At 43.6% G+C, this 18659-nt stretch overlaps 1 protein-coding gene across 1 annotated transcript in view; it reads right to left on the bottom strand.

Annotated features, from left to right (window-relative positions):
• The window catches only part of FRMD3 (FERM domain containing 3), a 275763-nt gene that overhangs the window by 86688 nt on the left and 170416 nt on the right, over positions 1-18659 (bottom strand). Inside the window, exons 4-6 of the mRNA XM_058565583.1 lie at positions 13334-13412; positions 8120-8217; positions 2092-2215 (exon numbers count right to left, since the gene is read on the bottom strand). Of these exons, the coding sequence (XP_058421566.1) occupies positions 2092-2215; positions 8120-8217; positions 13334-13412 (301 nt within the window). The remainder of the gene's footprint in view (positions 1-2091; positions 2216-8119; positions 8218-13333; positions 13413-18659) is intronic.

The raw sequence follows: 18659 nt of genomic DNA, 5'->3' as shown, positions 1-18659 counted from the left end.
CTTTTTCAGATCCATGGCATCTCTTGCCAGGACAGTAGCAATAACTAACTGGTCCTGTTGCCCACAGTCTCCACCCGCTGGAGTCATCGCCATAGTGGTCACTGTGGAATATGATTACCTGATTGCCTCACCACGGCTCAGCACAGTGGACAAGAGCATGAGTGTTAGTGTCGGAGAAGAACAAGGTTCAAGTCCTGCCTCTGCCACTAACAGGGCAAGTCCTTTAGCCACTCCAGGCAGTGCTTTCTTCAACTCAGACTAGGAATAACAATAGCACCTATTTGGTAGAGTTTGGGAGGACTGAATGGAGTAATGCAAGTAAGGTTCTTAGCACAGTGTTTTGGCATCCAGTAAGTGCTCAATAAATGTTTATTATTATCATACATTGATATATCAATATCAATGATTATTATATATTATCATATAAATCATGATATGATTTATATCATATACATCATATAATATATATTATCATATATGTCATATGTCACCCATGACATATATCATATGACACATCACATATCGTATATCATATTATGACATATTGTATATTGTATCATATATGACATATATTGTATATTGTATCATATATCATATAATCTGAGCATTTGAGGCCCTGCAAATTCTGATCACAGCAGATGTTCAATTCCCATCTCCTACCAATCCGCACAGTGGATCTGACTCCTTCATCCAGAGGGTCTCCCCCTATGCTCCCCAGACACTGCTGGTCCACAAACCCCTCAACTGGAATATTGGAACTTTATTTTTACCTCTAGTGTGCCTGCCCCCAAAATGTAAAAAGAACACTCATTGTGTCATATATTTTCAACAAAACTTTTCACTTGGACACAATACTCTAAAATTACCCATGGACGTGGATGTTACTTTCTGAAATCAGGACAATTTTTTGATGTCTAATCATCTTTATCTCTAAGAACGAAGACCATCTTTTCCAAGCTGAAATATGCTGCCACCTCTAATGCCCACATGTATACTCTCCTCAGACTCACCAGAAGGGGGAGTGCCTGCATAAAGTAGGGAGCTTCAGGACTCCCTCACAAGCGGACAGTTATTTGCTCCAGAATTCATAATCCAGTGACACTATTTTCTTTATGATTACCAGAGGCCCAGAAGATGGAAGCATCTCAGCTCTTGCAGTTCTTCATCAATACTTGTCATAGCACAGCCCACGCTTCCTATTATTAAAATGAACTTTTCTGTGATCTGCAGTCATCTAAATTTCAGTTACTGACTAGAACACCTGAGTTACCTGAATTCTGAATTGGTGAGGTTTCCTATGCATGCTTCATTTCATTCCTGGTAGCTTATGCAGAGGGGAAGCATCACAATGCTTAAGAGCACAGACTCTGGAGCCAGGCTGCCTGGATTCAAATCCTGCCTCTGCCACTTCCTAACTGTGTGATCTTGGATAAAATGCTTAATCCTCTGTGCCTCAGTTCCCTCATCTGTAAAATGGAAATAACCACGGCACCTATCTTGTAGGTTGTTGTGAAGATTGAACGAGTCAATATGTGTAAGTAATCAGAACAGTGTGCGGTACACAGTGAGCACTACATGCGATTTCATCACTCCTAACATTACTACTTTGTGGGCAGCAATCACAGTTGTCCTGGAGCATCAGAGACAAGTAAAAGAGGAGCAGGTGCTGAATCAGCCATCTTGAAGGCAGCTCAGCAAAGGAAACCTTGTCGATAGATTCTACCCTACTTGGAGTCAAGGCTTCCAGCAATGGCCACAAGAGGGAAAGAGGCAATGCAAAATTAAAAATAGAAAGGATTACTTATTTACCCTCAACTTCACTTTCAGAAATTCAGGATGGTTAAAAACCCATAAGAAAAGATATGGCTCTAATAACTGGTGATGGTTCATAAACAGCCACCGAGGAGACTCCAACTATTGAGATACTTATTGATGGGGGACCTTGGCAGTGCCCAGAAATACTGCTCTGCCACGAGACACAGACTACCCATACCTCACAAATATTTTCACCTCACAACATGATTTCCATGTTCCCTGCAGTAAGAATACTTTCTCACCTCTATCATTCCTACAAATGTCTACACATATTACCTGAGTTCACTTTTATGGATTTCCACTATTTTTCTTTCCAGCTTCTGCGACTGCTTGGGGAAAATCTCAAACTCACTGATGTAATTCTCAGGATGCTCATCAGGATCATAATCACCGAGCTCAGCTGTAACCAATAAAAAATAAAGAGAGAGAGAGAGAGAGATTAAAAACAACAAGAGCAGCGTGCACCTGGAGGCTCCTGCCACCCAAAAGTAGAGCTTGGAATAAGCTCACCCGAGAAATGTATGTATATCCATGGAAAGACCACAGCCTGAGTGTCTAGAGGCTCATATTCTAGTTCAGATTTAACTGTGTGGGCTGCTTGGGCTCTTGCCAACCTCTCTGGGTCTCATTTTCTTCATCTATACAATAAAGGAATTTAAATCACTGGTTCTCAATGGGGCCCTATTGGCATTTTGGGGGTTAAACAATTCTTCATTGTTTCAGACCGTCCAAGGCATGGTAGGACATTTAGTGCCCCTACCCTTAAGGTACTAAGTGGTAGTGGCACACCCAGTCATTGTGACCACCAAAAGTGCCTGCCCCCCATATTTCTAAATGCTCCCCAGGATAGAAAGTGGCACTGCTTCTACTTGGAAACCACTGGACCTTCCTCAAGGATCCTTTCACAGCTAATTTTCTCTGAGTCTAGGAATTCCCTGGCGGGAGCCGCCTACTCTGACATTTGTGCAGGTGTGGCTCATTCAATGAAAAAAATCACAACATGAAGGCCCCCAAGAGGATTGCACTTAAAAATAAATGGATTGCTCTTCAAATTAAAGAGTGTGTATCTAAGTATGGACAAGCATCCAGATGAAGGCTGCTGCTGGATTCTAATATAGGGCACCTCCAGAGGGTCCTTAAGGGTAAAAAGAAATGCCTGCACATCTCTGAGCCCCTGGAGGATCTAGGAGAGGATGGACCTAGGATGTGCATTGACCACAGCCTGGAGCAGCAAAGGTGATGCTCTGGCAGTGAGAATACTTTCTACTGATTCCACAAGCTTGCTAAGGAAAATGAGCTAGAAGGGGCAAATATCTCAGGAAGAAATGGCACCGGAGAGTAGATTAAAGATGGTGGGAAAATTGTATTAGAAGAATTTGATCACTAATATGACTTTAAAGTAGACAAAAATCAATATGTCTTGAGCACATCTGCGAAATCACATCCAACTCTGTAATTTGTCTCCACTGTCCCTTCATTGTTGAATCATCTAATGACTGTAAAAGGACAAAACTGGGAGAAGAGCAAAGCTCTTTAAAGCTTCTTAACAGAATCCAAATTACAGAGTTCTTAAAACAACCTAAAATGTCTACCACATGGGGAAGGACTTATAAAATAAGACCCAAAATACCATCAACCATAGGGGGGAAATTGGTTAATTTGATCATATAAAAATTAAAATATTTCTGCCCATTAAAGGATATCATAGTCAAAATAATAGACGGTAAGTTGAAAGAATATATTTGCAAAATCTAAAGCTGACAAGGGCTAATGTCTAGAATAAAGAAGAAATCCCTACAAATCAATAAGAAAACAGGCAGGAAAATGGTCAAAGGATATAAATAGCCAATTCATAGGAGGGAAAACCCAAAGGGCTAGTGTATGGAGGGATGCTCAAACTTACCAGTAATCAGAGCTCTGCAAACCAAAATAAGCCATCACTTTACACCTTTACACATCACTTTACACTTTACATAAGACAGGCAAGAAGCCGAGGAAGTCAGATAATTCTATGTGTTGGCAGAGACATGAGGAGATGGACATACTTATACACTTCTGGAGGATTCTTAATGCATGTAGCTCTTCCAGACAGCAAGCTGGGAGTATTTAGTGAAACATTATGACCCAGCAATCCCACTTATGGGCACATATTCTAGAAAAACTCTGGCTACAAAAAAGGATATGGAGGCAACTTGGTGTTCATTGTTGGTGGGAGCAATAAATAAAATGGGCGGTGTACCCTACTGGATACTCTATAGCAATTAAAAGCAACAGAATAGATGTACACTCAGCAATGTGAACAAGTCCCCAAAACAGTATTCTGAGCATAAAAAGGAAGAAATAAAATGAGTTCTATAACTCCATTTAATTTATGAGATGTGCAAGTATATACACACAAACAATACTAATCATTTTATGAGGATGTAAGGAAAGTCAAAGATATGTATGAACCTAGTTGTTGCCTTTAGGAATGGAAATGGAGAAGAATGAAAAAAGGGAAATCACTCAATCTATTGACAGATGGGCCCAAAGGGACCAATGATGAGGATGGGCCATGAACTGATGATTAACTCAACCTAAGTTTCAAAAGAAACCCACGTAATGTACCCACACATGCACACAAACACACACACATACATATGCCCCTGTGGTCCGGCTATGGGCCTCAAAATTTAGGAGATGGTATAATCCAATGCCCCTATTTTCCACAGGGAATGGACCACAGATACGAAACTGGGTCATCTTTAATGCCAGTTTCAGCTTGCATGGTGGTTGGTGAGGGAGGGTGTTGTTTGTGGGGGCACTTCTCCTTCCAGGAAAATCTGAGGTACAATGGACTTGTACTGCTAAACACTGCAAGTAAGAAGCCTGGCAAATGCCACAAAACTAACAGAAGAAATGCCATGGAACCCGCACAGTGTTCCTGACAAGGCAAATGTCAACGCATCCCCCATCACAGGCCCTGCTTTCTTGTCCCTTAAAGCTTGTCTTGAACTCTGACTTCACCTGAAACAGAGGCAGTTTATAAACGATTAAGGGCTTCTAACGATTCAACTGTGTTTTCCATACCAAAAAGAGTTGAGTAAGCAGCTTGTGGTTCTCTCTCCTACATGTGAGGTCGAGGGTAAAGTTGTGGCAAATGACATACAGCACTCTGGATGGCTCACAATTTGAAACAGGCCCTAGCACTTTTCTAAGAGAATTTCCCTGTCAGAAAAATCCAAAAAGTTGAAGCAAAAGGATGAGTGTGATTGGGTGATGGTAAGCCTAAAGGGCAAGCTTGGCCATGGCATTTCCCCTGCTCTGGGGAGGACTCATTCCAAGCGAACTTGCGATACAAGACGTTACAGCTCTAGGGCCAACTCCTTCAGGAGCCTTCCCTGACTCCCCCTGCTGGGTCAGGGGCCCTCCTGAGGTCATAGCAGGGATTCGTGTGTCCCTCTATTTAGTTATTAACACATCATCACAATGGCCTGTGTACTTGTCTGTCCCCCCACCCCCACCCCCCACAGGGACTTTATACTGCAGTGCTTGCCACCTAGCAGCTGTTCCATAAATGTTCGGAGAACACAAGTAGAGAAACAAAGCATATGTTGGTGCAATTTAGACAAGTGCCCTGGTTCACTTCACACATTTAGTGGAGAACCTATGATGTGCCAGCCACGGTAGGCTGCAGTGAAAAAGACACCGAGAGTCCTACTTCTGTGGAATTTAGATTCCACACAGGGGGCATGCAAAATAAGTCCAAAACAACTCAACAAGTTAATTTCAGATACAAGTGCTTAAAAGACAACAAAACAGGAGTGTGAGAAAGAATGATGTGCAGGGTGCAGTCTACTTTAGAAGTAGACTTCTCAGAGGCAGTGATGTCTGAACTGAGTTTTGAATACCTAGAAGGAGCTACAGACCCACAGGTGTTGAACACACCAGACAGAGGTGATAAGGACAATAATGTCGCCATGTTGCTGTTTTGTAGAAGGAAAACGAAAGATATTTTTACAAGAAAGGATATAAATAGATCCCTGGGGTGCTGTGTGTTGTGTTTGTTTTGCAACTGGTATTTTGAAAGAAAATGCATGCATTGCATGTATCGAATATGCTCACTGTATTCAGTGTGTACAGGTAGCAAAACTCTAGGTGGCTGTCTGTTCTTTATATACTCAGAATATATTGAAGCTTAAATCATGCTCCTTCAAAGAGCACCGGCAAACAAGAAGCCAAAGAAAAGTCACGTGGCCTCCCACTTTCTCAACATTTACTCCACATTCCTGATCACTCTCCCTAAGCATAAGCAGTTCCGACACAGCAGATCGTTATCTGCATTTGTAATAATCTCTAGAGCTGCTGAAGTATCACCCGAGCATCAGAGAACTTAATGAGTTCAGCTTTTACTGGATTTGCCTCAAATGGCCCATGGACACTGCTGCATTTTAGCGCTGAAAGGTCCTTTTGAGGTCTGCCAGTCCATTTCCAACGCTACAGCATCTGTGTGTGTGGTCAGTGGTAACAGCATTGAGGGATAAAAGAGGGCCCTAACCGTCTGGATGGAGCCTGTGTGGCTTTATTTCAAACGTCAAACAGGATGGCGAGCTTCCCATTACAGACCCATATTGAGTTTGTCCTTGGAGAATTGACCATAACTCACTAATGGCTAAATGCATTCTGAAATCCTCTATGCCAGTCTGTTGCTTGGATTAGTATCGATTCACTTTTCCCTTATGGAAGACAGTGCTCCCTAACTGGGAATCTGCAGTCTTCACAGGGATGGAAGATAACTATGGGGTTTTAACATCCTTAGCTCTGATGCAAGAAAGGCGGCTTGCGGAAGCACACACTCCACCTCGGGGCAGAGGGAAGAGTGATTTCCCATCACAGCATCACTGTAGTTCTGACTTGACACGTGAATATCTCCAAGGGTTTTAACACCTCTGCCAAAATCCGCCACACAGCACTCGGGTGCTTTCAGGGGGAGGGGAAGCAGCACAGACACACTCTTCAGACCTCTCAGAGAGCACACATGCCTGGAGACGAGTCCAAGGAACTACGTCACAGCACATAGCATCCCGGGGACAGTGTTGGCAACAGTGAAACCCCCCGGACAGGGATGGCTGTCTCTCTGAAGCTGTGAATGAGGCCTGGAACTCTGATGGGCAGACGACCGTCATGATCCGCTTATGACCCATCGTGAGCTCCTTTGTTATTCCAGACTCTTTACGAGGGTGACGTGCTCACTTGGTAATCTCCCTCTCCATCCCTCCTCTCTTCTCCTATCTCCCCTCCCTGCCCTCTCCTTCTCTCATAAACATGTCATTAGCATTCATGCTACAAATTGCTGGATCACCCGGGTCCCTCCAAACTGGCCCCGCTGCCAGCTGCCTCCCAATGGGCCCAGGAGAACAGAACACCTGAGTCCTTCTTCACTTGGGTCCTGGGCCCATCCCCATGGCGATGCGCTGCCTCGGGCCCTTCCCTCAAACAGCTTGTTCTTACAGGTGGAAACATCCAGAAGCCCACCCTGGGTCATATGTGCTTCTGTTTCCCACTGCCCCATGCTCTGGGGCTTGTTGAACCCTGAAAATAAGTCTCATGAAATCTTTACATGGCAGTGAAGGAGGTATGACCACCCCATTTAATATATGAAGAAACAAACTTAAGAGCTTAAATAATTTGTCTGGTGTGGAATCACCAGGAAATGAGAAGTAAGCTTCAAACTGAGGTACAACAGACTGTGACCTGGTGCTCTCCTCACCATGGCCCATGGCTACAAAAGCCGAGAATTAGACATCGTGTACATGTACACATATATACACATACTACACGTATGAATACGTACATATATAAAAATGCTTTGACACTTCATTTCAAATGTCTGAAATGACACCTGTTTGACACCTATCTCCCTGGACACAGTTTCCCCCTCAATATACCCATTAGGCCCACACCTGGCGGCCAGAGCGCAGAGCACAGAACACCCCGCGTCCCTTCAGAGCCTCTTATCAAGTCACGCACTCAGGCCCCTTTGAAAGAGAGACTCTGAGCTCTACCACAGGGCCTGGAGGACCTTTGTTCTTGCAGAGGCCCCTCTGACCACCACAGCCCAGCCTTCCACCAGGGTGCCACTGGCTTGAGGGGTAAGGTGAGTAGGGGCTGTGTTGCTAAGTACCCAGCCCTGCCTGAGCTCAGACCATGAACACGGGCAGGATGGGCACAGGTGGGGGAGGAGGGGGGCTCTGAATAGCCAGAGCTCTACAGTCCAGTGCCAGTGTAGGGGGGGTGAGGGTGGGGCAGCCACGGCCACACTTACCTTGAACAATACAGGCACCCAGGTAGGCAGCATCTGAAAAGGAGCAGAGCAGTCGGCCATGGAAAATGTCTCTCTTAATTTGCAGGAACAAGAGGTACCTGCAGTACAAAAGGAGAAAGAGTTGCCCTCAGTTTTGGCTGAGGCCTGGAAGAAGAGGAAGGATTGTTCATGCCTATCTACTGGGTCACCAGAGCCCTACCCAGCTCCAAGGAGTGGCCGAGACACGCCAAGCCCCTCAGAGGACAAGCAGAGGAAACTGAGAGGGGCCCTCTGAGTCCAGAAAATCTGAAGTGTCTGCGGCAGCTTCCAAAGCTGGGTGGCTGGCCCTTTTCAAAGATACATGAGAAGGACTCAGGAAACCCACAGGGCCCAGCAGTGACTGTTCCTGGCAGGAACTCCCACATGATGACAACCACGGCCACTGTCACCACCACTTACACCTCAGGTACATGCTGCCCAGGTTCTGAGTGAAATGGAGAGTCAGGAGATGGAGTCAGTCAGTATACGGGGACCAGTCTTGGGGGCAGACAGACTCACAATAGTCAATCTCAGAATCTCAGAAAGACTTGGTTGTGAGGCCAGGAGCCAACGTCTTCACAGCTAGAGCTGTCGTCTGTTTAGTGTCCTCTCCCCTTTCCGGGGACGGCAAACTCAGACGCCACAGAGCCAGGCAGACCTGATAATGAGTGAATTGCGAGGGCTGAGGGGTCGGGGGGCAGGATGGAGAGTGCTGGCTCCCGTGAAGGGGTCGCCCTGCGCAGCTCCAGCCAGAGCTCCCACAGAAAGGCAGGCCAAAGGCGTCTAGCTTTTCGAGAAAACCAAGGAGACTGGATTTAGAAGTGAACCCCTTTGAATTATAATGTTGCAACAAATTCTGTTTTTGAAAACACTGTAGAGCCAAACAAAAAATACACAATTCAGCCAGGGGAGGGGACAGGCCAGTTAGGAACCCCTGGCTCAGGCCCCTCCTGTCACTGTCCCCTCTGCCCTCTGTGCTGATCAAGCCCTCCTCAGATCTGTTGTCTTTCTCCTGTCAGCCAGGTTGGTTCTCTCCTTCAAGGCTCAGGCTTGGGTCTACTGGTTCTGACTAAAGTAACTTTGCAGATGTGTACAGCTTCTTCCTGTGCTCATTTGAGAGTTTAACTCTCAGAGACCCATCTTTTTTTTTCCTTTCCAGGTTCTTGGGATGGGGAGGGGACACCACTCAATCCATCCCAGGTACCACCTCCAGTGCTCAAACAATCTGACCTTTACTCAACTTGTGAGAACCATAGGCAGAACCCCATCCAGAGAGTGTCAGTAAGGAGCTCAGATCACACAGGCGCTGCCACCCCCAGGCACTGGAGCTCGCCTTCTCTGGGCGCTGGTTCCCCTAAACCACACTGGACACCCTGCAGGGCTCAGGGGCTCACTGGTGTTTCCATTTGAGGAATCTTTATCCCACACCTGCTTTATACGTGCACTGTGCTGGGCACTGGGGACATGGTGGTGGCTCAGATGACACTCTCTGTCCCCAACTTTGTATGGAATTGTGTGCAGGGGATAAAGGCAGTCCCTAATAAATTTCATATCTAGAGTTTGGTGTGCATTTTGTCAGAGGAACAAGATTGCACTTGGTAGATAAGGACCCACAGCAGCTCCCTAAACCAGTGCCTCTCACACTTGAGCGAGCACGTGAACGACCCAGTGGAGATCTTGTTAGAATGTGGATTCTGGTTCAGGGGGTCTGGGTGGGGCATAAGAGCCCATATTTACAATAAGCTCCCTGGTGATGCTGTGCTGCAGGCCCACGGACCACACTTTGAGTAATAAGGTTCTAAACCAGAGGTTCTTAGCCCTGACTGCACGTTAGAATCACCTGCTGAGCTTGTGAAAAATATCAACACTGTGGTCCCTACCCCAGACCCAATTAAATCAGAATCTGGGTCTCCACAAAAACTTGTGCACAAATGTTCACAGCAGCATTATTCATAATAGCTAAAAGGTGGAAACAGCCCAAATGCCCAACTGATGAATGGATAGAAGAAAGTGGTATATCCGTACAATGGGATATTATTCTGCCATCAAGAGGAATGAAGTACTGATAGATGTTACAACATGAATGAACCTGGAAAATATTAAGCTAAGTGAAAAGAAGCCAGTCACAAAATACCACATATTGCACGATTCCACTTATATGAAATGTCCAGAACAGGCAACTCTATAGAGACAGAAAGTAGATTAGTGGCTGCCAGGGACTGGGGAAGGGGAGAATAGGGAATGATCCCTTGGGCACTGGGTTTCCTACTGGGGTGATAAAAATGTTCTGGAATTAGATTGTGGTGATGGTGGCACAACTTTGTGCACACACTAAACCCACTGAAGTGTACACTGTAATGTCTGCCCCTAAATACTAACACTTTTGAGAATCCAAATTGCCTTAGTAGAGTTCTCAAATTTTGACATGCTTTAAAATACTTGGAGGGCTTACGAAAATACAGATTGCTGGGCCCCATCCCCGGTCTGGGACAGGGGCCGAGCTCCCAGGGGATGCTGATGCTGTGGGTCCAGGGACCTCACTTGGAGGACCATGGCCAGAGACCACTCAGAATGTCAATATCACAAAACACTTGAAATGATCGAATCTTTCATTTTTTAAAGATTGTAAACTACCAGGCCAAAGGCCACGAGGTTTCCTCTCTACTTGCTGACTGTATGCACTGAACACAAAGCACTCCTTTCTACTTTTTGATGAGTTTCGTAGTGAAAAAGAGTTTTGAATAACTACTTACTGATGAATGAGAGGTTTGGGTCCTAATCCCATAACTCAGAAATCAAGTGTGACGAAAGCTTCCGGAGAAAAGAAAATCAGCTTTCACAACATCCGAGCTTGGGTCCCTGCTCATATCAGTGATCTCGAGAGAGAACCGTGGATTATCGTGGATTCAGCATAATCCACTCAGCCTTACAAATGGCTTCAGGTTCAAACGCTCATTTTTTAATATGACAGCCACCAAAAAAATAAATAAATAACTAACGCCTCTTCCTTTGGTATCACTCACATGAAAGGATTAAGGAACAAAAGCACAAGAGGATCTGGGGCCTACATTACTGTGCACCATTAATGACATTGCTTCTCTACCTAATATGAATTCAAAGACGGCTCTTACTAAAAAATTAAAACCAACATACGTTGATTATATTCAATTGTATACAGCATTTACAAAAGCCCCAGAAATCTAAAGAATTGTAAGATGACTGCATAAATGGAGAGACAAAGGATGAAAAATGATTTCAAATATCCTTTTTTGTATTTTTGGTGTTTTGTTCTTTTAAACCTGCCTTTTTCTCAATGTTTCTTTAGCCCTAAACATGGTCATGAATGTGGGTCTTAATTCCTCATATATTAAACTCTTCTTAAATTTTAGATTAATTTTATAATAAAATAATTTATCAAACAGAAAACCTAAACACTTTCAAGATAGTGTTTCAACCATAAGTACCAGGGACATTCCACAGATTCTAGATTCATTTTGAATTCTAAGGACTGTGTTGACTAAGAAAAGCCCATTTCTACCTGTGCAAGGACATGGTATTGTCTTAATTTCCTTAGGAGACATAAACATGATCATGATTTTCCACTATTCATACCTTAGCTATTCAGTCAAATGCAGGAAAATGCTAGCAAATTTAATTGAGAGGGGTTTAACCAGGGTTATTAACTAAAACTTTGTACTCACTTTCAAATGAGACTTTTCTCAACAAAAGATCCATCCTTAACTTATGTTGCAACACATATTAAATTTTTACCCCCCAGACAAGAATTTAAAGAAAACACATGACAAAAGGGAGCCATTTTGGCACCTGACAAAATAATGCCTGGCATTAGTATTTGATTTGATCTTCCTAATCACACTGTTAGCACCCAGAGGGCAGGACGAATCTCCCCTTTCTTTCTGTGGCTCAACAGCCCCCATCCCCTGGGCTATGCAGAGAGTAGGAACTGATGAACAACTCATCAAATAAATGAATAAGTTTTTCAAGCCAAAAGCAGGCCAAAGCCACATACCGTAGAATTCCATTTACATGAAACATCCAGAACAGTGTCTTTTTGGGGTGATGAAAAAATGTTCTGGAACTAGATAGTGGGGATGGTTGCCTAACACTGTGCATGTTCGTAGTGCCACTGAATTATACACTTGGAAATGGTGACACTAACTTATATATGTGAATTTTACCTCAATTAAAAAAAAAAGCTGGCCAGATTGCAAAATACCAACACCACTTCTAATGGCCATCATCTATGTATCCGTCCTTTCCACACACACACCCTGCCCCCGCCCCCAAGCACGAACCTCACTAAATGGCTGTGCACAAATTAATAGCAGAGAACGGAACCATCTGCTCCCTTCCAACGTAATCTCAGTGCCACTGTGGTCAAGCTTTACCGGACACTCGTGGATAATGAGAAAGCAAAATATCCAAGAACCTGACACGTCCCCCTGCAAGTGATGATCAGAGCAAACTGCATTTGCTTCTCCGCTGCATTCGGTCCTATGCAGAGTATTTTGAGAGATGGTTATGCACAGTGATCTTTGCCTTCATCTAATCAGATCCTCATCAAGAACTAAGCACACATGGGCTCTTCTCCATCCACCAAGTTGGCCCTCCAGGGACCCTGTTCAGCTGCATTGACTGAGGCTGGTCACAGAAGGTGGACTGAACATGGCCCCCACAGAGGGAGAGAAGGGAGGAGGCCCGAGGACTGGAAAATTTGGCTCTACAAGTAGAGGGAAGCCAGCCCCACCATAGGCCACTTAGCAAGTGGAACGTGGATGACAAACAGTCCTTTCTATCAAGTGATCTTTTCCCTCCCAGAGAAGCTTAGATCCAAAAGATAGGCTGTGGGGGCTACACTAGCTAGGAATTTGCCCATATCCTAAGGACAATCATCTCCTGTTTATTTTTAGCACCCCACTGTCAGACGTTTTCAGAGAGGACCTCCCCCTTATAACCACTGCTTTTTCGTGCAGTTAATTACACTCCCAATGACAACTGTTTGAAAAATCCCGAGACAATTAAGTGCAAGAGAAACACTGCAAGCCAGAATGCTGAGTGGAGCGACTGCTTCGTTGAGATGCTCTGCTCCAGGCAGGAGGCTCATGTCGCCTGTAAGACTCGGAGGCCCTGGCTGGCCAGAGGGGCACGTTAAACAGACAAACAAATGGAAAATACCTTGTGAGCTCTTCTTTAATCTTCAAGGGTTCATGTGGGTAGAATTTCACTCTAAAGCACATGGTGTATGGTGGATGAGCTGAAACATCATAAAGAAAAGGCATGAGAAAAGCAGCAAAAGACCAGGGACTCACACACACACAGGAAAGTCAGCATGAAGCCTACACCCTGCCTGGGGTCGGGCAGGGGAGGGGTGATCTTCTGGAAAAGCAGATATCATGCCCAAGAGAAAAAAGCAACAGTGACAAAACTCATAGAAAACGGCTGACAGGACACCCAGAGCAAACATGGGACACAGGTCGGCTAGTCGGTGAGCACAGCTTCCCACCTCACAGCTCCCTTCCTTTCTTCATTCCCACCAGGTCACAGCTTCAATAACATTTTCTCTTCCAATTCTCCCCACCCCCCATGAGCGATAAATTGCCCATAAGCACCATTCAGGTTTTTGGGCTAGGAAAATATTTTTTAGGCTGTGAGGTGGAAAAATGTCACTGCACATGACTAGTTTTCCCAAAGTGATGGTGTCTTTGAACTAAAATCGAGATTTTAAAAATGGATTCAGCCATGCACAGATCCTACTTTGTATATTTTAGTATTATCTATCTATGAGGCAGTCACTTGTGAGAAAATAAACACTTTTATATTTTCCTGATTTGTCTGAATCAAGATAGCACTACACAGACTGAAATTCTGTGAGGTTGAGGTTCATGATTTTGGAATGTTCTAATTGCATCAAATATCTGGAACTCAATGACCAGCTAATGGTATTCTAACACTTTTTAGAATTAGAACACCTCTAATTCTAACAGGATTTCTAACACCTTTAATTGTAAGATCATTGTGGACTTGCAATATTAATCTACTAAGTGCACACAGTGTAGTAAAATAAACGGACACCTCCTGTACAGCAAAGAAACAGTGAAGAAAATTATAGGTGATTCTCAAGTCATTCATCTTTCATGATATCTAGGAATTCAGTTTTGACTCAAAATATTTTATCTTTACATATTCCCCAGATTTAATTTGTTTAAGTCATTACCTTTAAAGGATTAAAACTAATAGTTCATTATAAAACGCTCGGGTTGTCCTTAATAGAAAGGTTGAGACACTTTTAATAAGAGCAACAGAGCAAAAAAAAACAAAATGGAAATAACATAAAAGAGAAAAAGAATTTTTCTTTTTTCTTTCCTTTCTTCTGTCTTTTATTGAAGTCCTCAAAATTAATACATGTTTAAGCACAACCAATGAAGATGATAGATAGATAAATAGATAGATAGATAGATAGATAGATAGATAGATGATAAGTGATAGATAGATAGATGATAGATAGATAGATGCTAAGTGATAGATAGATAGATGATAGATAGATGATAAGTGATAGATAGATAGATAGATGATAAGTGATAGATAGATAGATGATAGATAGATGATAAGTGATAGATAGATAGATAGATGATAGATAGATGATAAGTGATAGATAGATAGATAGATGATAGATAGATGATAAGTGATAGATAGATAGATAGATGATAGATAGATGATAAGTGATAGATAGATAGATAGATGATAGATAGATGATAAGTGATAGATAGATAGATAGATGACAGATAGATGATAAGTGATAGATAGATAGATAGATGACAGATAGATGATAAGTGATAGATAGATAGATAGATGACAGATAGATGATAAGTGATAGATAGATAGATAGATGACAGATAGATGATAAGTGATAGATAGATAGATAGATGATAGATAGATGATAAGTGATAGATAGATAGATGATAGATAGATGATAAGTGATAGATAGATAGATAGATGATAGATAGATAGATAGATGATAAGTGATAGATAGATAGATAGATGATAGATAGATGATAAGTGATAGATAGATAGATGATAGATAGATGATAAGTGATAGATAGATAGATAGATAGATGATAGATAGATGATAAGTGATAGATAGATAGATAGATGATAGACAGACAGACAGAGGCATGAGCCATCCCTTCCACTCTCCGTCTTTGTCTCTATTCCTACCCCTTCTGTCCCTCGGGTTCCCGCCCCATCCCCAACTCTCCAAAACTGTTCACAACTTCCTCTATCTTCCTCCACCCCTGGCCATCCTCACACAAATGCATGCCAATGTGACTGCATATGTGAGGGATTGTTTCTCCTAATTTATTCTCCCAAAATGAGATCATACTACATACATTTCTCTTGTTTTTCTCACTTAACTCTACATTTTGCTCATTCCTCTAGGACAGTAGATGAAGATCTAACTCGTCTATAACGACTGCAGAAGAATTCATATTGTGGATACACCAGAATTCACTCCACTCTTCCATTTAATCATCATTCAGGTTGTTTCCACATTTTTGCAACTCAAACAATTCTATTATATATAATACATAATTATATATAATTCTATTATATGTATTTAATGATACAGAAGAAGGTATATATCAATACACACTTAAATTTTTATTTCAATAATACAGACTCCCAAAACATGAATTGTTGGGTCAATAGATATGGGAAAATGGTTTAAAGGGAACAGAAAAATCAAAGCCAACTGAAGGCAAATTGGGGAAAGAGGGATCACAGAAGATGGTCCCAAATGACAGCTGTCATTTTCTCTTCAACCTGGTCAGCTTATCTGCTTACCATGCCCTACGCTGGCTTTAGTAGGAATCTGAGCTCATTGGATACACATCAGGACTTGCACTCTTCCTAAGGGATCAGGCAGTGAGTGAGGCTCAGAGGCAGGTCCTCAGGTGGCCATCTTTGAACAGGAAGTCCTTCCACCCAGTCATCCTCATCCAAGACCTGAGGCTCCAGAACGGTCTGGTGCTTCTCCCACACGGAGAGCCCTTCCATCGTTTGAAGACAGCACTTATAGTCCTTCTGAGTCTTCAATAAAATAAAACCAGTTCTTTCAACTGCTCTTCATATGGAACAGTTTTGAGTGTGCTCACCCCGGGTATTTTCTTGTCTACTCTGTGTTTCCTCCAGCACGGGGCCCTAGGGGTTGCCACATCCACTCAGGTGAGGGGACAACCACCGACCTCACTTTGAACATAATTATTGCTCCCCTTCAACAGCCTCATCCCAGTGTTGATTCACTATGAGTTTACAATAGACCAAGACTCTGAAGTCTTTTCACATGTGCTGTAGCTAAGTCATACAGAAAAAGTCACTAAGTTCTTGACATCTCCCTCCATTTTCTAGGATGTGACCATGGAAGAAATTAATACATGGTACTAGTGATGTGCTCACCGCTAGACCCCTTATCAGAGAAGGGCTGAGAGCTGGCAGCAGGAAAAACAGGAGGAGGCACTTTTCAAGTCTGAAATTTTCTACCCATTTTCCTCTACCATCACATATACCCCTACTGTGTCTTTCTCTCATATTGATCCAGCATCATTGACCCCATGTCACCATTAAAAGAAAAAGAGTTTCTCTGTGAGTTAAAAGGAGCTCATGATTTTGACATAGTGAACCACGGGTAGCACCAGGGACCTGCGCTGACAAGAAGCTCGACCCCACCACCTGGGCCTGAAGAGGCCACTGGGCAGTGGGCTTCTCCTTGAAGGACTCACTTAAGGGTCTGGATGCAAAATTATATTATAAAGGAAGTAGTAAAGCTAAGGAACACTTCTTCCCAGGGTGGGAACAGATAAATAATTTCCCCCCCAAAATGTTGATCTAGTTACGGATGACTAGATTTACGAGCGTATGGACCTATATGCCTTGCTTAGCTTTTTAGCCTCAGAGCTAATTACTGATAAAAGATTGACTCTTTGCATGTCTGGTTGAGTGAATGAACGAATGATGATCTCCAACCCTTGAGGCAGATGTCAAAGAGAACAGCCAGGCCCTGTCATCACATTCATTCATCCCATCAAATACTGATCTAGAAGATCCACAGTATGAATCACTACAGCAATTTCTAGGATTTATATTTTGAAAGCTTCTGATCCTATATGAAGCAAATTCAGGGACTCTGGGGTTGACTAGAACAGCTACTACTAGTGGAAGGATTATTTCAATCAACAAATACTTATTGTGCACCTACTAGGTACCAGACACAGGTTTAGATGTACAAATAATAGCAGCTGTAAACACACAAAAATTCTGTCTTCATAGAGGACACTACCATTCTAGTGGGTAAATAGTTATAAAATCAAAATAAAGAAGTAAACTATATAAGATATTAGAAGGTCCTAAATGCTGTGGAGAAGAATAAAGCAGAAAGGATTTAAGGGGTGAGAGAAGACCACCCACCTCTGCTCCCTTGTTTCATCCCCACTACAACCAAATCCACGACGGTAAGTGCAATTCTCTTTCCTACCTTCTAGAAATCCAGGGGAGATATACAATCATTTAAAATGTTAAGTCATTAAACAAGAAGATGAGGGAAAAGTCACCCCCAAATGTGCTGGCACTTGGTTTGGGGTCAAAAGCCCTGCTTTGGAGTACTGGCATGTGCCCACACCAGCTGAACAAGAGCCTTCCCAGGTTCAACCTGGCCACTGGCCTTTACTCCCTGGGACACGTCCAGGGTTGGACATCCCCATGTAGAGATGAGCCTGTCCCCTTCTCCAAGCAGCTAAGGTCTCAGCCATTCCAGCTTCCATGTCTTCTTGTTCTTAAGCTACCGGGAAGAGGGGAGGAAGTAAAGAATGACTCTTATCTGTGCCGACCATTTGGCACAGAATCAGAGTTGGGAAGCTCTGATGAAGGAGCTGTCTGTGGAGCAGGAAGCACTGCATGGAGGTAACACGTGGGCAATAAACCCCACAGCCTGCACTGGGCCCCACCCCGACGGTGTCATCACGGACAGCCACTGTGTATCTTTACTAGACTGGGCGCATGGTCACCCCATGGGGGAAGATGCTGTGGTCCACCTCTAATGTGGCACTAAGCCTTCAGCACCAGTGTCAGGGGCAGATAGGTGGTGGGAACGCCAAATCCCCCACAGGATGAGTGTCCAAATTTTGAAGGGGACAGTGAGCGAGTCACCCAACTTCTCTGTTTCCTGCTCTGGATGAGGGGACAGCACCAGGGGCCACGTCTACCTCCCAGGGGTGTTTGGACAGATCCAGTGGGCTCTTGGCATGTGCACACGGGGCATTGCCTAAACGTGAGCTTTTGTTTTGTTGGGACAGACACTCCTACCAGAAGAATGGGAGGAAAGGCAGAGTTGGCAATGGGAGGAGGAGATGGAGAAGACTGAACTCAACTCAACCCAATAGCTGAAAAGCATTGACTCAGCCATGGAAGTGGTAGAAATGGGAACACCTCTGAGTAGCAGAGAAGGAAA

Source organism: Diceros bicornis, chromosome 22 (assembly GCF_020826845.1).
Source record: "Diceros bicornis minor isolate mBicDic1 chromosome 22, mDicBic1.mat.cur, whole genome shotgun sequence".
Taxonomy (NCBI): domain Eukaryota; kingdom Metazoa; phylum Chordata; class Mammalia; order Perissodactyla; family Rhinocerotidae; genus Diceros; species Diceros bicornis.
This window is presented reverse-complemented; position numbering and strand designations above follow the sequence as displayed.